At 47.5% G+C, this 17971-nt stretch overlaps 3 protein-coding genes across 7 annotated transcripts in view; 2 read left to right on the top strand and 1 right to left on the bottom strand.

Annotated features, from left to right (window-relative positions):
- NCOR1 (nuclear receptor corepressor 1) overlaps window positions 1-3670 on the top strand; it is a 57092-nt gene extending 53422 nt beyond the window's left edge. For 3 of the 4 annotated variants that reach the window (XM_015880410.2, XM_015880409.2, XM_015880413.2), the window contains 3 exons: window positions 80-301; window positions 487-669; window positions 901-3670. In XM_015880410.2, coding sequence (XP_015735896.1) covers window positions 80-301; window positions 487-669; window positions 901-1088 — 593 coding nt within the window. In that variant the 3' untranslated portion in view covers window positions 1089-3670. The remainder of the gene's footprint in view (window positions 1-79; window positions 302-486; window positions 670-900) is intronic. The other variant, XM_015880411.2, reaches the window with a different exon arrangement.
- A 1186-nt stretch (window positions 3671-4856) lies between these two features.
- On the bottom strand, window positions 4857-8505 carry TTC19 (tetratricopeptide repeat domain 19). Its single transcript, XM_015880427.2, has 10 exons — window positions 8297-8505; window positions 8161-8237; window positions 7894-8004; window positions 7782-7820; window positions 7322-7378; window positions 6993-7054; window positions 6369-6463; window positions 6034-6188; window positions 5572-5734; window positions 4857-5163 (listed from the first exon to the last, which is right to left on the bottom strand). The coding sequence occupies exons 1-10, from the start codon at window positions 8478-8480 to the stop codon at window positions 5030-5032; spliced, it is 1077 nt and encodes a 358-aa protein (XP_015735913.1). The 5' UTR covers window positions 8481-8505; the 3' UTR covers window positions 4857-5029.
- ZSWIM7 (zinc finger SWIM-type containing 7) lies at window positions 8116-17929 on the top strand. 2 transcript variants are annotated; one of them, XM_015880437.2, is made up of 6 exons: window positions 8116-8584; window positions 9076-9173; window positions 10900-10921; window positions 13146-13248; window positions 17286-17390; window positions 17615-17929. In XM_015880437.2, the coding sequence occupies exons 2-6, from the start codon at window positions 9098-9100 to the stop codon at window positions 17729-17731; spliced, it is 423 nt and encodes a 140-aa protein (XP_015735923.1). In that variant the 5' UTR covers window positions 8116-8584; window positions 9076-9097; the 3' UTR covers window positions 17732-17929. The 2 variants fall into 2 exon arrangements, with proteins under 2 accessions (XP_015735923.1, XP_032304321.1); XM_032448430.1 differs by lacking the exon at window positions 8116-8584 and having other exon boundaries at window positions 8618-9173.
- Window positions 17930-17971: the final 42 nt, after the last annotated feature.

Here is a 17971-nt window from a genome sequence, read left to right as displayed (position 1 = left end):
CCTCATCCCTTTGTAATTTCTGAGATATATTTTTTTTGCCTCCCCTCCCACCTTTCCACGTATGTTTTTTATCTCCCAGGTGCAGTCAGCTCTAGGGGTCATTCCTTTGCAGATCCTGCCAGTAATCTGGGTCTAGAAGACATTATTAGGAAAGCATTGATGGGAAACTTTGATGACAAGAGTGAGGATCATGGAGTTGTAATGTCACAATCCATTGCAGTAGCACCTGGCAATTCCAGTGCTGTGGTATCAGCAAGCAATGAGACACGAAGGGAAGAAGCCAATCCATCACCAAATTCAGGTGAGGCGTTTCAGCTCCCAAAAATTCAATGATCTTAAAATAATGTAAAACATATCTAGCAGCAGTGTTTTTAGTGACTGGAGGCATCAACTCCTGTTTGGTGCTAAGTGATAATTTATAGGAACAAATACAGAGGCTAAAATGCAGTGTAGTGCTTTTTGAAAACCTGTCCCTTCTATTTCCAGGAGGAGCAGTCAGCAAGCAGAAGTTAATCGGCAAATCAAATAGTAGGAAGTCAAAGTCTCCGATTCCTGGACAGGGATATCTAGGATCAGAAAGACCTTCTTCTGTCTCATCTGTACATTCAGAAGGGGACTACCACAGACAGACCCCGGTGTGGGCCTGGGAAGACAGGCCTTCATCAACAGGTGAGAAATGCAGCTTTTCTTTCAGCTTGATGAACTAGATGTGTTAATTGTGGAACAGCCAGATGCAGACATACAGCACTGGTGCATTCATCTAAAGATCGCACTCATTGTCTGAAACTGATTGTTTTCTCATAGTCATCACGACCAAAGCCATACTATCTCTGAATATGCAGCTCTCTGATAACTTCTCAGAATGGCACATGTTTGACTTGCAGATACTCTCTCATCCAGGTTCAACACAGTTTCCTTACAACCCACTGACAATGCGGATGCTCAGCAGTACGCCGCCAACATCCATCGCGTGCGCCCCACCGTCCATGAGCCAAGCAACCACTCACCAACAGAACAGGATATGGGAACGAGAGCCAGCACCACTGCTTTCAGCACAATATGAGACTCTGTCTGACAGTGATGACTGAACTATGCAGATATTTTGGGTTGTTTTTTTTTTAATTTGCGGGTCAAAACAAAAGATTTTATTTTTGACTTGTGCCCAGAGAGACTTTCCAAGAGAGCGAGGGCCACACAATGAAGAATTAATGGAGAGTCTGTTAAATGCCTTCCGCACAGGCTGTGTGTTGGAGGATTGTGATCAAGAAGGTTGACTTACTAAAGATAAATATGTACAAAGTTTTTAAAAATGTGGACTATTCCTGTTCTACATCTATTTGTAAAGAAAACCATAATGTCTTTAAATCATTCTTCTGTAAATAGAGAGTACTTTTTGCAGTGTTTTTTCCCTTGCTATAGTATCTGGTGTACTTATGTTCAAATCATTGCCTAAACTTTGGGGGTCATTTTGTAATTTTTTTTTTAAAGCATTTTCTCAGTGTACTCCTCATAACCGTGGCCTCCCTCCCAGCCTACCCTTAACCAGACCCAAACCTCCCAGCCAGCCTAGCATCGTTGCCCGTTTAATGCTGTGCCACTTCTTGCAGGCGTTGTGCTTTTCTCTTTTCTCCCCTAGGCACACTTTCTCAGTGGTGTTCAAGCTCTTGTGAAGATGTTGATTTCTTTTTTCTTTTCTTAAGACTGACCCCGTACTGAACTCTGTACATGAACATAGCCCAGCTCGCTGGAATAAGATGATATATTTCTTTTGAATTTTGAATTCTGCCACATTGTACATTTTTGGTGCAGTTGATTTTATTTAGCAACACTGCAGAAATATTATTGCATGGGTATGTTATGGTTAATTTTAAAAAGGATAAAAAAAAAACAAACCAACAAGAAGAGCAGCTTCTGGAGGCTGTACCTCACTGTTATGCACACTGGGAATTTCAACTGTGCCCCCAAAGCCAACCTTAGTGTTCTGTGTTTCTGCATTGTATGCAGTTGAAATAGGCTACTAAATCTTACTGTCGTGTTTAACCACAGTGAATGGTTTTCCTGGACAGAGGCTCTGGGTGGATTGATAAGTCCTTCAAGAAGGATAAACTCGACATCCCAAGTTGAAATAAAAACAAAATGCTTTTATAGAATAATTGAGCAACACGAGTCAGCTACTTGGCTTCTGTTACGACCAGTTTGAAATAGGTACTGTGATTCTTACCTTCCTTCAGTCTGATTCTAAAATCTTTATGTAATAATAATTTTGAAGCCTGTGTTCAAATCCCAGTTCCTAACTTTATAAGGAAACTTTTGGTGGAAGTCCTTACAACCGCTTGGCGTAACTCCTGAAGTGTGCAATACATATTAGGGTGAATTTATTCTCTTAATTATGTATGTGGTACTGGGAGAGTCATTATTCATCTATCGCTGCCTGCTCTGGTCTGCTTGTAGCTCCTGTGTGTGTGCATCTGGGTCTGATGTTACAGAGTCTTCTGGCATCCATCTTCAGGAGCATCTTCTGTTCTGCTGCGTTAACCTCAGGAAAATGGATTTAAATCTCTGGGGTAGAAGGACTGGTTTACAGGTAGCACTGAGCTGGGGGGGTTGGATGGCCTGGCAGATTCCAAACTGCTTTTGCACCTCACAGAGCAGTCTTTGCTTAAAGTTACTTTCCAGTCAAAACATTTTAAATTTAACCCTGTATCTGTGATGTGTTTTATGGAAGGTATCATGTATCTGTGTAACCTTCAGCCTGTGTGCAGGCTTTCCATAAGACGTACAGCTCAACGGTCCAGTTAAAAACCAAGACAGAATTGCTACCAATAGCAAATCTACTCAAGCAAACTGTTTTATAGAGGAAAGCCTTTTTGCCCTAAGTGTAGGGAAGAGAAATGAGAAGGGAAAACTTGACTGTGCGTTGTAAATACAGAATTGCTTTGCTTCTGTTTTTTAATTTAAACACTGCATGGGCACAGAGCAGCTGGCAGCGCCCTTCTGGCTTAAAGCACTGATTTCTCCATCCTGGTCTTAGACCCTTTTTGTTCCCCCAGCAACACGTGCTCTCTAACACCCTTCGTCTGCCTATTTTGGAGCTTTTAGATTGGAACAGAGAGTGAAGTTTCATTCTAAAATCAATTGTTTTCATTTTCTTAGTGTAACAAATGCAACACAAAAGAGGCACAAACAGACAAAAGTCTTTGCTGCTAACTGTATGGTAAGAACAGCACGTTCATCACAACTCTTGTTGTGATGATAGCCACAATAGGAAAGTCCTAAGATTCAACATGAATGGTGTTTGCACATAAACTGCTGCTGCTGCTTTTGTTTGTTACCCAAGTTCTAACTTCTCCAGTGTACAGAGCTCTCCAGAGCCAAAGTTAGAGTTGAACAGAATTCCGGTGGTCAGAATTACATCTCACCTGCTTCAAACAGGGAGGTGTTTATAAATCACGTTTACAAACTGCGGTCTGCTATGAATTTTTAGCTTGTTTCTGGTCAGCGCTTTTGCAATGCTGTCATCTTCTCTTAACCTCATCGTTCTGATCTGAAACCATTTAAGACTTGAAAAACCCATGCTTCGTTTCTCCAGGCTTTATTTCCCATGCAGTGTCTCTAGCAGACAGTGACTTCTGGCTTCAGACCAATCAATAAAGGGGATCAGTTCGCAGTTTGATTTTTCCTGTCTCCCTCTTGTTTTGCAGCATCAAGTTGTGCTCATGAGAACTGGCAAAAACATTTCCCTTAGGGGATGCTGCAGGGTTCCCAGCTGGCACTGCTGGTGCCTAAAAACAAAATCCAGATAGTAAAGAAAAATTGGCTCTAATGTATTAGAGCCTCTTCGTTGGTGAAAGTGTGCCTGTAACATCTCCATTTCTTATTTCCTAGCATGCTGACAGCAGTGCTGTATATGTGACAGTGAATTCCTGGCTTCAGTGAACACCAACTCATGTGCTGCCTCTTAGCTTACATTTACAAAGAGCTGGAGCCACTACTAATGCTACTGTAAGTAAATTAGTAATGATGTGATTAACACTAAGAGTTGTATTGCACATCTGTAGTTCCTACAGCTGAGCAGTTGAAATGATCAGTGACAGCAACATGTAGTTTGCACCCCTAGATAAACAACAGTTTGCTGACTCCTTGTTTAATTCTCCTTTGCCTTTCACCTTAGGCTTCCCTACAGGGAAAAACTGAGAAATGCTGTTGATTAAGCAGGCTGTTCATACTGAATCCCTATGATGGCATGTGATTTATAAGCCTGATGCTTGTCACATACCATCCTTTCCAGTGGGAAGCCCTAGCATTCTAGCACCAACAGATTATGTCCTAGCAAAGGAAAAAATGGCATTTAATGTGCTCTGGGTGGTGTGAAGTAGGCAGAAGCTTTTATTTCTGGTAGCAGCTCTGGTTTAGAAATACAGTCTTATTCCTCTGAGAAGGCAGGCTCCATCTTTGTATGCTAAATGTTTTGAAGACACACATTTGATCTTCAGGCAGTCTGTCTGAAAATAACATGAGGAGGCTGCAGCTCTGTCATGATGTAGGTACGTGGTGGAAGTGTTCTACTGAAGGCAATACACAGAGAACTGTAGCACTGGTAAGTACACCCTGCTGTGCTGGCTGCAATGTGAAGAGTGAGAAATCCTGCCTTAGCTTGGATCCTCCTTCCTCAGTCTGAAATTTAAGCCAGTGCTACCTCATGGCAGGCTGTTCTGTTCTTCACAACACAGCTTTAGGACAGACGTGTTTTGAAACTGAATACTGTGAAGTCAGGAATAGCAAATGACTGCTCTTTGACTAACTGCATTTGCTGGCAGTTAAGATCACTATACCCATAATTACACCACAAATTCAAATACTGTTAAGATTTCAGAACTTTATTTTGGGCTTAACAGTTAGGCAATAACAGCCCTTCTTATTAAGCCGTCCTTAAGTTCCAAGTTGCTGCTCCTCTGGAGAATTGTACCAAACTAGTCCCAGACTGCTTGTATTCACCCACCATTGCTGCTGTTGGACTCTTTGGCCAAACTCACTTGGAGCCTTTTCTCCTCTTGGCCAGTTCAGCTAATTCTTCCTGAATGTGCCGGACAGAATCAGCATCTCCCTTCTGTTCTGCCTGTTTCAGAGCTTCTTTATACACTTGTTTTGCTTGCAGATAGTCTTCTGTAGGAAGAAGTGGTACGTCTATAACCAGCTACATCACCCACATGCAGGGGCAAGCAAAGGACTTACCTGGAACACTTAGAGAACCAGGGGGATTTGGAAAACATTCAGTATATGCCACCAACTATGAAAGCCAGATAGCAACTATAATGATGTGTCACAAGGTGCTGCTTCAGCACCAAAGTCTCACTGAAACTGTCCTTTTTCAAACAGCTACTGTGCGTACAGGACAAGGCAAACAAGGGCCCTCTGGGTGACATTCTGGTTCACCTTGGACCAGACCTTTCAGCAGCTGACTGGTTTGAATGCAACACGGGTTGCCTACCCCAAGTCAGCAGGCCCACTAATTAAGCTAAAAACAGGAATGCACAAAATTGACAGACACTGGCTGGACATTCATTTACTTACTTTTGTGCATCAGAATTGCTGCCAGGTTATTCAGCACCATGTGTTCCTCAGGGTGTTGTGTCACCTTTGCCAGTTCAGCTGCCCTCTTCACACGAGAGTATGCCTCATCATAGTGTCCTTGAGCATCCAATACAGTTGCCAAGTCATTCATGAGGACCACAGTCTGCAGCAGGACAGAAAAGGAATCCTCAGAGCAGAACTCGAGTAGAACTTTGAGCCAACAGCAGCACCCCACTCATATATTACACTAATGAAAGTGTTTCATAGTGGAGCTTTTAGTAAGGAAGTGCCTTACCTGTATATTAACATGATAAATGCTCACTGTTACTGTCAGGAAAACAGTACTGTCTACATTCAATGCCAGCAAAACTGCTCTTAAGGCTACTGCCTTCCCCTGTTTGATCCCTCATAACTGTTATGCCTTTCTTTACTTACTAGTCTAACTCCCATTGTACACATTACCTGTGGATGAGTCTCTCCCTGAACGTCACTTGATATCTGCAGAGCCTTCTCATACATTTTCTGGGCCACTGGGAGCTGGTTGATGTCTTGCAAATAGCGAGCGTAGGAGTCCAGGCTCATCCCCAGCAAGAGACGAGTGTTGGCTTTTTCTTCAGCTGCAAATAGAAGGGAGTGGAAATGAACACAGCAATATGAAACATGAGTTCACATCCTGTGAGAGCTGGAAAACCAAGCAGTATGAAGACAAGGGACTGGCATAAAGGTGGTGCTTAAGCAAGGACAGAGAAACGGAAAACAAACAAGAAAGAAGCCTTTGGCAGATGAGGTACTCTCACCTGACAAGACATCCTCAGGCAAGTCCTTTTGCTTGGCGATCTTCTCCTCTAAGGTCAGGATGCAGAACTCAAAGCCAGCCAGGGCTAATTTATGCCTGCAATGTACAAGTCAGCAGTGCAAGGCTTCTTCCATCCCTAGAGGGATGGATGTGAATACCTTCCTTATCCCTTACTCTTCCACCAGACCATTCTTGCCTTCAATGCTTGCTCCTCGATTATGTTCTATGCCCTTCTGACCCATGTGCAAAGGGAACCAAGAGGGAGGAAGGAGCCCCATCAAAAAGAAATAAAATAATAAGGCCAACAGAGGCTGCCCACATCAATGCTCTCTTTTGTGAAGAAAAGAAACTACAAATTACCAAACACCAACTGCATTCAAAAGCATGTCTTGTTTAGTGTGGCCTCTACAGCTACTCCTGCCCTAAGCTGGGCGGGTCCTTATAGCAATCACTGTGCTGCACGATGCAACCTCATGCCAGTGAGAACTTTCATACACTGATGGGATCTTATCACATCAAAGCTTCCACAGACACTCTGTTCTTAGAGGCACGAGCCTCTGCTTGGCCACCATTACCACCGTGTAGCTGAGATTAAAGCAAAACATGCCTTTAGCAGAGAACTCACTGTTTCTGAGCAGCATAGATACTGGCCAGCTTGAGGGACATCTCAAGGATTGCATTGTCATCCTGCCAGGACACACAACGCAACTGTTACTCCTTTTGCATCTTCCCCGTAGATCCATTACTTTGCCAGAGAACAAGTTTAGACTTTCAATGTGCTCATCCTGTTGTTTCCAGAGCAGTTTTCCACTAAAGAAATCCCTTTAAAGCTGGCAGGCTCACAGCTAGTGCTGCCAGGGACCGGTAGGAGGCAGAGCATCACAACAAACAGAGCGAGGGATTGAGCACCTCACTTCATACTCCTGGTTGAAAACCTTCACCAAAAGAACCCACCTCCTTCGTGTCTCCTGCAAGCAAGTAGCTCATCGTTGCTTTGTAGAGCTTTTCTGCCTGAAATGAGAATGTTGAAGAGGACATTGGAGGATGATGATGATGATAAACCATCTCTACTGCTGTGAGAAACCTGCCTCAAACTCTGGCCATCTGTACTGCCACAGTTATTAGCAAGAGTGGTGAGAAGTGAAAGGCCAACCAGAGCCCGGAGCTACTGCCAGCTGCTGAGGTTCTTACTGCAGGACGCCCACAATCTTATCACATCTGGGGCTCTTTAATACTTCCCTAGGTTCTCCTGCGGCCAAGGATTGTGGCATTCAATAGTAAGAAAGAATCCTGGTGGATGTTGGAGCTCAACACCCAGCTTTGTACTCAGCAGCTCTGCAATACCGCAGCCCCGAGGCTCAATATCATGTCAGCCCCTCCAGAAGCAAAACCAACAGCTGCCATCCCTACTCACGTTGTCCAGCTGTCCCTGCATGAAGGCCACGTTTGCCATCTGGAAAAGACACACAGCGCTGGAGCTCGGCATTGCTTCTGGGCTCCCACCGCTCTCCAACCCGTCTCGTTACCGTGCTGTACGTGTAGATGATGGCTCTCCTGTTGTCGGCCTGGTGCGCCAGGTGCAGCGCTCGGTGCAGCAGCCGCTCGGCCTCACTCAGTTCGCCCTTCATGACGCTGAGCTGCGGGCACAGAGCGGGCACAGAGCGGTCACGGTGCGGGCACAGAGCGGCCGGAACCCTTTTTACCCGGCCCTTCCCTGCAGGGCTCCGGGCCCACCCGGCGGGAGAAAAGAAGACACCGCTTGGCCTCCATTTCCGTCCCTCTCAGCGCCTCACCTTGGCTTTCTTCAGCAGGACAATAATGGCGTCCTCCCCGCCGTCCTGCTCGTCGTCCCTGGGAGACAAGGAGAAAGCTGCGGGCCGGAGGTGACCGCCGCCCGGCCCGGCCCGCCCGCATCCCGCCTGGCCTCACCTCCGAGGAATCCCAGCGTGAGCCCGGCGCCCTGTTGAACCCACCGCCGCCCGGCAGACCCCGTCCCGCTGCCGCCCCGCTGCCGTCGGGTCTCTCCGTGCCAGGCGGGCCGGGGTCGCGCGATCCCCGCGGGGCAGCGCCGGGTTAAACGGGACAGCGCCCGCGGCACAGCGGCGGCCAGCATCGTTAATGGGAGCGGGCCCTTTAAGAGCGCGCGCTCATCACGTGACTAGGGGTGCTGCGTAGCCGGAGCGGGGCGCTCTTGTTCCTATGGCAACGAGGCCGCAGGTAGGCCTAAACCAGGCCCAGACCAGGCCCAGGCCTAAAGCAGGCCCAGACCAGGCCAGGCCGCCCCGCATGGCTCCGTTGCGGCGGCCATAGCGCGGCTCCTGGGATCCGCCATCTGCCCGCTTCCCCTCAGACAACCCCGTGCTCCCCGGGGGCAGCCGGGACTGCTCCAGGCCGCCTCTGCCTGGAATGGCTTGGCCCCGCGCCGGGCTGCCCCAGGCGTGGGCCTCTCCCTATCCGTTATCCTTCTTCCCTCCCACGGAGTGTGTTTATGCGTGAGGCCCGTCCGAAAGGCCTCTGTCACCTCGAGGAGCCCTTTGTGCTGAGAACATGCACAGAGCACAGCTCAGGGTTCTGCTGGGGATGCCCTTTCCTTGGCCTCGTGTCAGGCTGAGATGAAGCGCTGCTCGGTCACATTCCTGACTTACAACATCTGCCCTGACCTCAGTGGTTTCCCAGCACCTCCCTGATCTCTTCTGTCTCACTTCCAGTCCCGAGGGCAGTGCCTGTGACATGGACAGCACCTTGCCAGCGGTGGCACAAGAGCTTCTGAAAGAGATCAGGAAGGCTTTTCAGGAGACCTCCCACGGTACGTAAAGAGCAGCACAGCCATCCCAGCACTGATGGGCAGTCTGGGTGCTGTCAGACCTGCCATAGCACAGGATCATAGAATGACCCGGGTTGGAAGGGACCTCAAGGATCATGTAGTTCCAACCCCCTGCCTAGCAGGTCCACCAAACATACACATTTACTAAACCAGGTTGCCCAGGGCCCCATGTTGCAGTGTTGGTGCTCTGCCCTATCTGTGTCCTTTGTTCTCTGTCACACAGCAGTGGCCATTGCTGTCACATATGGGGTGTTCCCAGCTTTTGTGTCCCACCCTGGAACCAACACAAAGGGCTCTGAAGTAGAGATAATGAGGAGCAGCACCCCTTTAAAAAATAACACTCAGTTGGATGTTTTCCACCATGGGAAATTCTGCTTGCCCAGAGCTTGTAGTGTGATAGATGATCATTTCCATCCTCCCATGGTTTGTTTTTTTTTGTCATTCCTACCACAGTGCTCCTTTTTATGGAGTCAAAGTCAGAACTGAAAGGGAAATCTTCCTAAAAATGATGGTGTTTCATCAGACCAGTAGAGGGTACAATATGGGCCATCGCCTGGCAAAGAGCAGCTTTCATGTTGCACAAAGAAGGCACAAGCCAACACCTTGGTCTATTCTAGCAGCCAGTTAAGAACTGTTCCCTTCCTTGTGTTCTGGATTACTGAATCAGTTCTGTAATGTCTGCTGGAAGAAGATTGATCTTTGTTGCTGGGTAAAAGTGCAAAATGGTTCTTCCTAAGGAAAGTGTCTGTGTGAGGAGTGATTTAGCTGTGCTAAAACCAACCAAATCAACATTCAGGGAAGCCTGGCTGTGTACTGCTTTGGAGTGCAGAAAGGACAAAGACTTGGTATGAAAACAGAGTGGTCACCTCAGTTGCTCTTTATTGTACTTGTATGGCTCCTATCAGGTTAGAGTAGATCCCAAATGTACTTGTGACTTTCTAAAGCAGTTTATAGGGCCCTCTGTAAACAAGGAAAAAGTCCGTGTTCCTTCAGCACTTTTCCCTGCAGCACCAAAGCAGAGTGCTGGGATGTGACAGTGGGAGGAGGCTGGGCAGCCTCTATGGAGAATAAAACCAGAAGAAAGTGGGAACAGTCAAATCAACAGTGAAAGTCATAGAAAACCTTTTGAACTGTTGGAAGAAAGGACTTTAAGAGTTAGGAGTCCTCCAGCCTCATAGTGGAGTACTGAGATGGTACACTGTGTGCTGATGATGATAACGGCAACGTCAGACTGGCTGGTCAGGGTGTAAGCTAAAAAGGGGCTGCTTTCCTAAGTGCGATTTTCCATCTTCACAAGAAGTTCTAATAAGTGAAAATGTTATGTTTCTGTGTGCCGTAATAAGGGCTATAAACTAGCAGGGCCCTCAAAGGCTATGCTGGGAAAAGAACAACACTGTTAAAGTTATAATGCCACAGAGTTCTCAGCTGATGCCAAGAGGGTTTCAAGGAAAACAATGCGTGTATTTTTAACCAGCTTCTTAAAGCAGCAGAGCAAGATGTGGGGTTTATTCCATGTGCTTTGGGAAGAGACAGTGCTGTGGTGTAAAGAGGGTCTGGTCTCAGAGGAGGATGTGGGAGGCTCAGGGCTGGAAGGGCTGCGCTCTGTGAGGCCTCTGGGGGCAGATCAGGGAGAGCTTCTCTTCCCTGTGGTGATGTTTCTTGCAGTGGCTCATGCTAACAAAATCACCCTGTTTGCTTTTTGTTGCAGTCCCTGATGATCTGCTGCTGGGGTGAGTATCTTTTGCTTTGCTTCTTGTCCAAGCTGCTAAAGGACAGCTGATAATCTGTTGTCAGTGCAGCACTGCTCTTTTTTCCCTGTGTTTGACTAGTAGTGCTTCTCGTGCAGAGCTGCTGAGTGTTCTTGCCTCTAGTAGGAATGAGGGTATGTCAAGGGTATTTCCACATGTGTGAAACTATCTCTGTATCACTGAATTTCCTGTGATGATGTGCACTGATTTGGGTGAGTAAAGCGTGCAGAAACCCAGAGTGTTTAACCTGAGCTCTGAGTCCACCCTCAGATCCATAATGAGTTTTCTGTGGCAGCGATTCAGTGTTTCAGTGATTCATGCCACTGGAACACTGTATCTCCTCTGTGTTCCTATCACTGTGAGCACAACAGCTTCCTGCCATCCCCTCATGTGTTTGAGTCATACAGATATGTGTGATGGAAAAGGAAAGCTCAACTTTCAACCCTTCAGTACCAGGGAATTGTCACCAGGGATTGCACTGGGAGGTTTCTTCTCTAGAGGAATTCTTAGGTCAGCTTCATTATCCATGCACTGATTGAATCTTATGAATGTGTCAGACCCAGGCAGACACAAGGACATTTTCCAGTCCTCGCTAATTGGTGACAGAGGTAGAGAGAAGGCAGCACTACAATGAGAAAAGCTTTTCTTTCAAATCCTATTTAACTTTGTGTCCCTGCCCGCCTGTAGGTTAACCAGGGGAGGAGATCACCAGGAGCCCTTCAGGCCTTACTAACCTTGGGTGTGAAGTTACTTAATATAACAGTTGTGAAAGGTTTCCCTTTGGGAAGGTGTGTGTGCTGAGGCCTTCTGGACCGCGGTGACCTTTGAAGCATGGGATTTCATTTGACAGCTCTCAGCTTTTTGTTTCCTTCTTGTCATGAAAGTAAAGAGGAAGATAAATTCCCTTGTTAAGTTTAGTAACATTGGGGTGGGAGCTCTTGGCAGCTGAATTTCCATCAGTTATCTGTAACCAAGGGATCTGAAGTGTTCTGATTTCATTTCTGAATCTCTTCCAGATATCTAAAGAACTTCAGTTTCCTTTGGGCATTCCCCTTCCTTATTTCCTGTTAGACCGATCAAATTATATACATGAAAAAAGAATTCCCTCAAATTGAGTTACTGAAACTCACTCAACTCAGCCCTCTTATATCCCAAACCTAATCATTAAGGAATGTCTTACGTTGAGTGTTCTCCCACCCACCGCCGCTCAGCCCTTCAAATGGGGCTGAAGTTTTGCTCTTCCTGGAATAAATCTGCCTGCTTGGCTTGTCATCAGTGAGATTGACTCAGCCTCATAGGTCAGCCACGCTGCTGGGACGGCTCTGCCTCAGCTCCTTGGCAGTTGGAAGCTTTCCTCTCCTTTCTCCTGTTCTCCTGCTCGTGTTTTGTACTGTCGTTTCATCGCTGCTGATTCTCTTGTTGGTTACCTTTGCAACCAATCTAAAAGGACTGTAAAGATTATCTCAGTTGCCCCTGAACTCTTTGGAATGCTCTCAGAGCAGCTGCATGTGCAGGCCTACAATAACTACAATAAGAGCTGTCTGGACAATAGACTAAAGGTACAGCTTGTCAGATGTTCTTCTCACCTGCATGGCTTACTCTGCCTCACAGTCAGAGGCTGAGGTACAAGTCTCACTGCTGTCTCTCTGATGCACTTTGACTCATTTTAGCTCAGGACAGGAACCGCTGCATGTCCTGTCAGTGCAGCGGTCAGTCACAGCTGTGCTTGGGTCATAGGACTCAAGAAGAAACACATGAACTATAATGTTATATGTAAACAAAAATCCTCAAAATACCTTGTAACTAAATTTGCATTGGGTTTTGCAGAGATGTGGGACTGCTTGGGAGCAGCTTGGAATTGTGGAAGCTCTCTTAAGAATATCCAAAAACACGTAGGTGCTCAGAACCATGGTCAGATTCAGTCTTAAAAGAATGAACTGTGTCTTCTAGGAGCAAGCCTGTCGTCTGGGGCTGTCTCAGAGGTGGGCCAGGATTGGCAGTCAATGGTGAAAGGCAGCAAAGCTGAGAATGATAAACGGACACATTGTTTGGTAGTGCAGGTAGTGGAGCTGTAACTGGTGGGATTTGGGGATGCAGAGAGAACCTCTGCCTACAGACATCTATAGGGCTAAGTCCTATGGATTTTAACTAGGCCAGGTGGGCTCCTTTAGTGGTGTGACCTAAGCAGAGACACTTCCTCTTTCAGGTTGAAGTTTTTATTTGGCCCATCTGCTGTCCCGGCTTTGGATTTGGTGGATCAACGTTCCGTCACCCGAGTCGTGTCCCCGAGTGGAAGGACTGCGTATCAGGTATGCACACCATCTTTCTCCTCCTGAGTCTCACTTTCGGATGGTTTCCAGTTGACATTTTACACAACTACGGACTAATCAGATAATCAGAGTCAATATCAGTGCCTTACAAACTCCTCAAGTGATACCAGAGAGCAGTAACCACAGACTGGAACAAGAACAGCATGTTGCACTACAGTTTTCTGTACAGCTCCTGCCTAGAGGTGGTTTCTGATTAGTGTGTGAGCATCAGGGTCGGAGAGAGGTTTTCCAGGATTTGCTGATTTTGCTGCATTATTTTCATCCTACCCAGCAAAGGCAGTTCTTGCTCCTGACAAACTGTATACAATGAAGTGTTATCTGCAGTCACTGTGTTTCTTTCCTTGTTGCACTCAAATCCTCGTTGTCCCAGATACCAGTGACCTCCACTTGGCAGTAGGATCCTCGCTGCCTGGAAGGAAGCAGTGAAGGCCAAGCCCGTGGCTTTCATTCTATTTCACTGTAGCAAAGTCTTTGGATCACAGAAGCATCTTCATAAAACGGCAGCGTAGACAGAAGAGCTTATATTAGTCCTGAAGATAAAGATCCTTGTACAGGATGGAGGTGGAGCTGAGGCTCATCAGCTGTAGGGAAAGGCTTTGTTGAGAAACTGGTCCTGGGTAATGAAACAAGGATTTTTCACATGTTCAGAGCTTGCATTGCTTACTTTGTGCATGGAATCCTCATCTCTCCTGGGAGCTTGGAGAGGGCATCTGCCCCTCCAAAGAGGCATGATTCATAAACACACAGGATTCGAGAACACAGGCTTCAATCTGAAATGAGGGCTTGCCTGTGGGTATTTGGTAAAGCCTAAGAAGCAGCTGCCTAATTGAATGCTTAATGGCTTTTCTTTTTTTACTGTTTCTCAGCTGAATATGTCACTGAGCAGAAAATGGCCACATTCTTTTGGCAGGGCTTTGTCAGGCCTTGTGGGCTAAAGCAGAGCGTGGCAGGTGGGGATGTACAGTCACTTTCCCCTTTTTTGTGTGGAGGACAAAGGGGACCACTTAGAGCCTCTGGTCATCTCGTGTATGCCCACATACACTTGGCTTTTCTGCATCATGACAGAGTTATCTGCATCTGAAGAAATTTGATGGAGGAAGCCTCTTGAGATGGGGAGAAGATCAGAGAAGCATGGTGAGAGGGTTTTGGTGTACCACATACTGCCCTGATAGGCTGTTCTGCTCTGCACGGAGCCATTCTTAACATGCAAGGCAGGCCCTGCCTTCAGCCAGGCACTGTGGTTCTGGTGTGGGTGTCCAGCATCATCCAGGTGTGTGCCTGCATCCCCCGGGCTGACCTGTGGCCTGCAGGAAGTGCTCCCTGCCCACAGCTGTGCTGTGCTGCTTTGGAGCAGCATTCCTCTTCACCCTGCTGATTAAGGCCACTCTGATGAGATCATTTAGAGAAGAATTTGAAAAGCTATTTTCTCTGGAGGCGTGAGGCTGGTCCTGTTGCACAATTCTTTCACAGCACATCTGTCTGAGATGCAGAAACAGAGCAGAGCCTTCCCCAGGGCCGCTAGCTGGAGCTCTGACAGAAGTGCAGGCTGGGGCTGTAGAACCCGAAGCTCTGAGTGGGACACATGGTGGCTGGGTAATGTCATCGGCCCTCAGCTCTTGTCTGTGTATGGTGCAGATCCCAGCTGTGTGCATTTCTCCCTCTGCAGAGAAGCACGCCCAGCACAGTGGGGGTGGAAAGATGTCTGTGACTGCACACATCCATCTCACTGCCCTGAAAGCTCTGCCCTCCCGGCTGCACCCAGATGTGGTTGAACTGGAATGTGCCTTCACTTGCAGCTGGATCCAGGGAGCTCTATTTGTTGTGGCCATAAGGTTGGTCCTGTTGTGAAACTCCTCCGGGTCCTCATAGCCAAATCTGAGATGTTGATACTTCACAGACTAAAATGCTGTTTGCGTTCCATATCACACAGCACATCTCGGGCACTGCTTCAGGGGAAAATACCTCTGCTCAGACAAGCTTTAAGACTGCGCTTTGTAGTGTAGGCAGCTTTTTGCCCTCAGGAACAGAGATGGGAGTAGAAAAAAACCCTAATTCAAGTGAAGATTGATTTGTCTTTCAATGCCCAGGCATTAATGCTCTTGCCACTTAATAGAAGAGTGGCGCTGACTGGGCACTCGAAGGCTGTTACCTCGCAGTTGGTAATCATCCTAGAAGGGCTTGTATAGCATCTGCCTATACTACAGGCTATAGCCAGCCCCGTGTGTTCCAGGTCAGTGATACAGCTGATCTGCTGCAGAGCGGCCACTGCTGGCTGCTGTTGGAGCACATTGGATGTTATAGGGTGAGCAGCAGTCAGGGCACACATTGGCTCTGCCTACGTTGAAAAAGCTGTGATCTGCAGGAGTGAAGGCAGTTAGCAGAGAGAGAATCTGCTGTAGCCCTGCTGCCAGCTGTCACTTCCGTTGCTCACATCCTGGTTTCTTCTTAAATATGTCTCTTAAATTGATTTTCTTGTACTCTATGGCAGCCTGTCCCATCATGAGGATTAGAGCAGCAGGTCCTGGCACACAGCATGGTGCTGCCTGGCAGCATGGTGAGGGCAGCACCAGCTGCCACAGGGGCAGAGCTGGCTCTCCTGCATCCCCACACACAGGCAGGGACACCTCGAAGTGGCTTTTCCTCTCTCTGCATCCAATGAGCACATGGAGTTGAGGGCACAGGAGGAAATCTCACAGCATCTCAGGGCTAAGGAAGCCACTCAGTGCCTGGTTTGGCCACAGCTGAGCAGAAACAGCACCTTTTTCTCTTCACTTTTGAAGATTAAATTTCTGCCTTATTAGGCAGAAGCTGTATTCTTGCCATCTAGATCAGAATGGGGGATCTCTGAGCTTAGCCCAAATCTGGCAGTCTGTGACTCCTCCCTCCCCCTCAAAGGAAAACACTTCTGAAGAAAAAGCAGCATCAGAATACTTCATCTTGGAAAAAACAATCAAAGGAGATAGAGATAAACGGAGTTATTACAAGTGAAACAAACTCAGCCTGGAGTCTAAGGAGGGCCCAGGGTAAAGGCCAGGCTCTGAAAAAAGCCTGGTTTCCCCTGAAATTATCGTGTGGATCTCGTGTCCTGATCTGCCAGGAGTGATGAGGGAGAAGAGGCAAAGGCACCTGTGGGGGGAGAGCTCCAACCTGCAGACAACACCGCCAGGCCAGGGCTGCAGAGAAATGCAGGGACAGGGACAGCAAACACAATGTGAGGCTGTAAGAATGTTTGGTACCTCCTGGAGGAGAGCAAAGCTCTGCAGAATTGTGCTTTTTCCTTTGTCAAGTTTAATGTTTGCATTTAAGGTATGGAGGGAATATGCCTCAGCACCGGCCTTGTGGAGGAGCTGCATGTGGTAAAAGGAGGCAGTGCTGTTCCCAAACCAGAGATGAAGCAGGGAGGCTTCTTCTCTGGAGACTTGGGCTCTGTTTATTCAGACAAATCTGGATTCCAGTCATTGCAGCTGTTCTGGGAGCAGAACAGCAGCCTCCAGTCCCTGGAGCTGGTTGGAAAAAGCCTTGGTGCAAGTACTTACTGCTCAGTCCCAGTGTCATCAGTGGCCCTGAATTCACCCATGGGAATTGGTGACAAAGAGTTTTGGTCACCTTTGACCATCCGGTGTTTACCAGTACAGGGAGGAGGCTGGCTGGAGGGAAGCTGGATGATTGGGATGGGGCTCAGTGCTTTGTGGCACTACCCTGTTCCCCCAGACAAGTCACTGGACCTGAGATCTGGTGGGAGCGTGGGTGTACATACAGGGATCTGTATGTATCTGTGGGTGTACATACAGGAGTGTTTTTCTGCAAGGAGGGAAGTGCATGAAGGTATGGAAAGCTGAGAAGTTTCAAGCTCAGTGTGGATATCTGCAGTGTTTGAGGCCCCTTCTATATTGTGCCCCCTGCTTTCCTGCTGCGTGCTCTGAGTTTCTGTAGAAAGGACATCAGGGCACACACAGGCTGAGAGTCAGATTCTATTGAATGCTCATCCTGAGTTCCACCTACTGCATTTCTTTCAGGTCCTCGGGAGCTCAGGCAAACTCTACACCTGCTACAGTTCCTGCCACTTCTGCACGTGTCCCGCTTTTGGTTTCACTGTACTGCAGAAGAGTGAGAGCTTTCTGGTAAGCTGTCTGCCTTAACCTGGGGAGCAGCAGGGAGCGGGGTGATCTCTCCCCCCTGAGCCTGGGAAGGCTGACCTGGGGAAACTGGAACTGCAGGCTGTACCAGGGTTTGGTGTGACAAGAGGGAGCTGTGTTCCTGCGAGCTGAGAACTTCATTAGGTGCATTCTGGCCTGACATTTCTGTGTTGCTCTCGCTATTAACTTTTCCATGCTGTTATTTGCAGTGCAAACATATACTGGCCGTCTACCTCAGCCGGGCCCTGGGAGCCTGCCAGGAGCTGACTGTCTCTGAGGAGCAGCTCACAAGCATCTTACTGGCTGAGGAAGAGGATGAAGGATGAAGGATTTGGATCACATGCAGGTGTGATTTCTGTGTACCTCCTGGCTGCATAGCCAGCTTCTTTCCTTGTCTACAAGGCTGTCAGATGTCCATCGCGGATGCTAGGTTTATTCCTGTGCTGTAACCAAATGTGACTTAATTAGCAGTTTTGCACTGATGTATAATAAATGGTAAGAAGCCAGTGCTGGCTTCAGTTTCATTAAGCTGTTCTTGGGATTTCTGGAGGTGTTGAAGCAGGTCT

The sequence above is a fragment of the Coturnix japonica genome, chromosome 19 (assembly GCF_001577835.2).
Source record: "Coturnix japonica isolate 7356 chromosome 19, Coturnix japonica 2.1, whole genome shotgun sequence".
In the NCBI taxonomy this organism is placed as follows: domain Eukaryota; kingdom Metazoa; phylum Chordata; class Aves; order Galliformes; family Phasianidae; genus Coturnix; species Coturnix japonica.
Note: the sequence above shows the minus strand (reverse complement) of the source record. Positions and strands in the feature narration are given on the sequence as shown.

Bases quoted from the DNA above. Each gene is read 5' to 3' on its own strand.
- TTC19 (XM_015880427.2), bottom strand. From the start codon at position 8,480: ATGCTGGCCGCCGCTGTGCCGCGGGCGCTGTCCCGTTTAACCCGGCGC. The intron at 8,005-8,160 runs GTGAGGCGCTGA...CTGTGCCCGCAG, and splicing joins TCCTGCTGAAGAAAGCCAAG to CTCAGCGTCATGAAGGGCGA. The intron at 6,189-6,368 runs GTGAGAGTACCT...TTCTATTTGCAG, and splicing joins GCCTGAGGATGTCTTGTCAG to CTGAAGAAAAAGCCAACACT.
- ZSWIM7 (XM_015880437.2), top strand. From the start codon at position 9,098: ATGGACAGCACCTTGCCAGCGGTGGCACAAGAGCTTCTGAAAGAGATC. The intron at 10,922-13,145 runs GTGAGTATCTTT...TTCCTCTTTCAG, and splicing joins CCTGATGATCTGCTGCTGGG to GTTGAAGTTTTTATTTGGCC. The intron at 17,391-17,614 runs GTAAGCTGTCTG...TGTTATTTGCAG, and splicing joins AGAAGAGTGAGAGCTTTCTG to TGCAAACATATACTGGCCGT.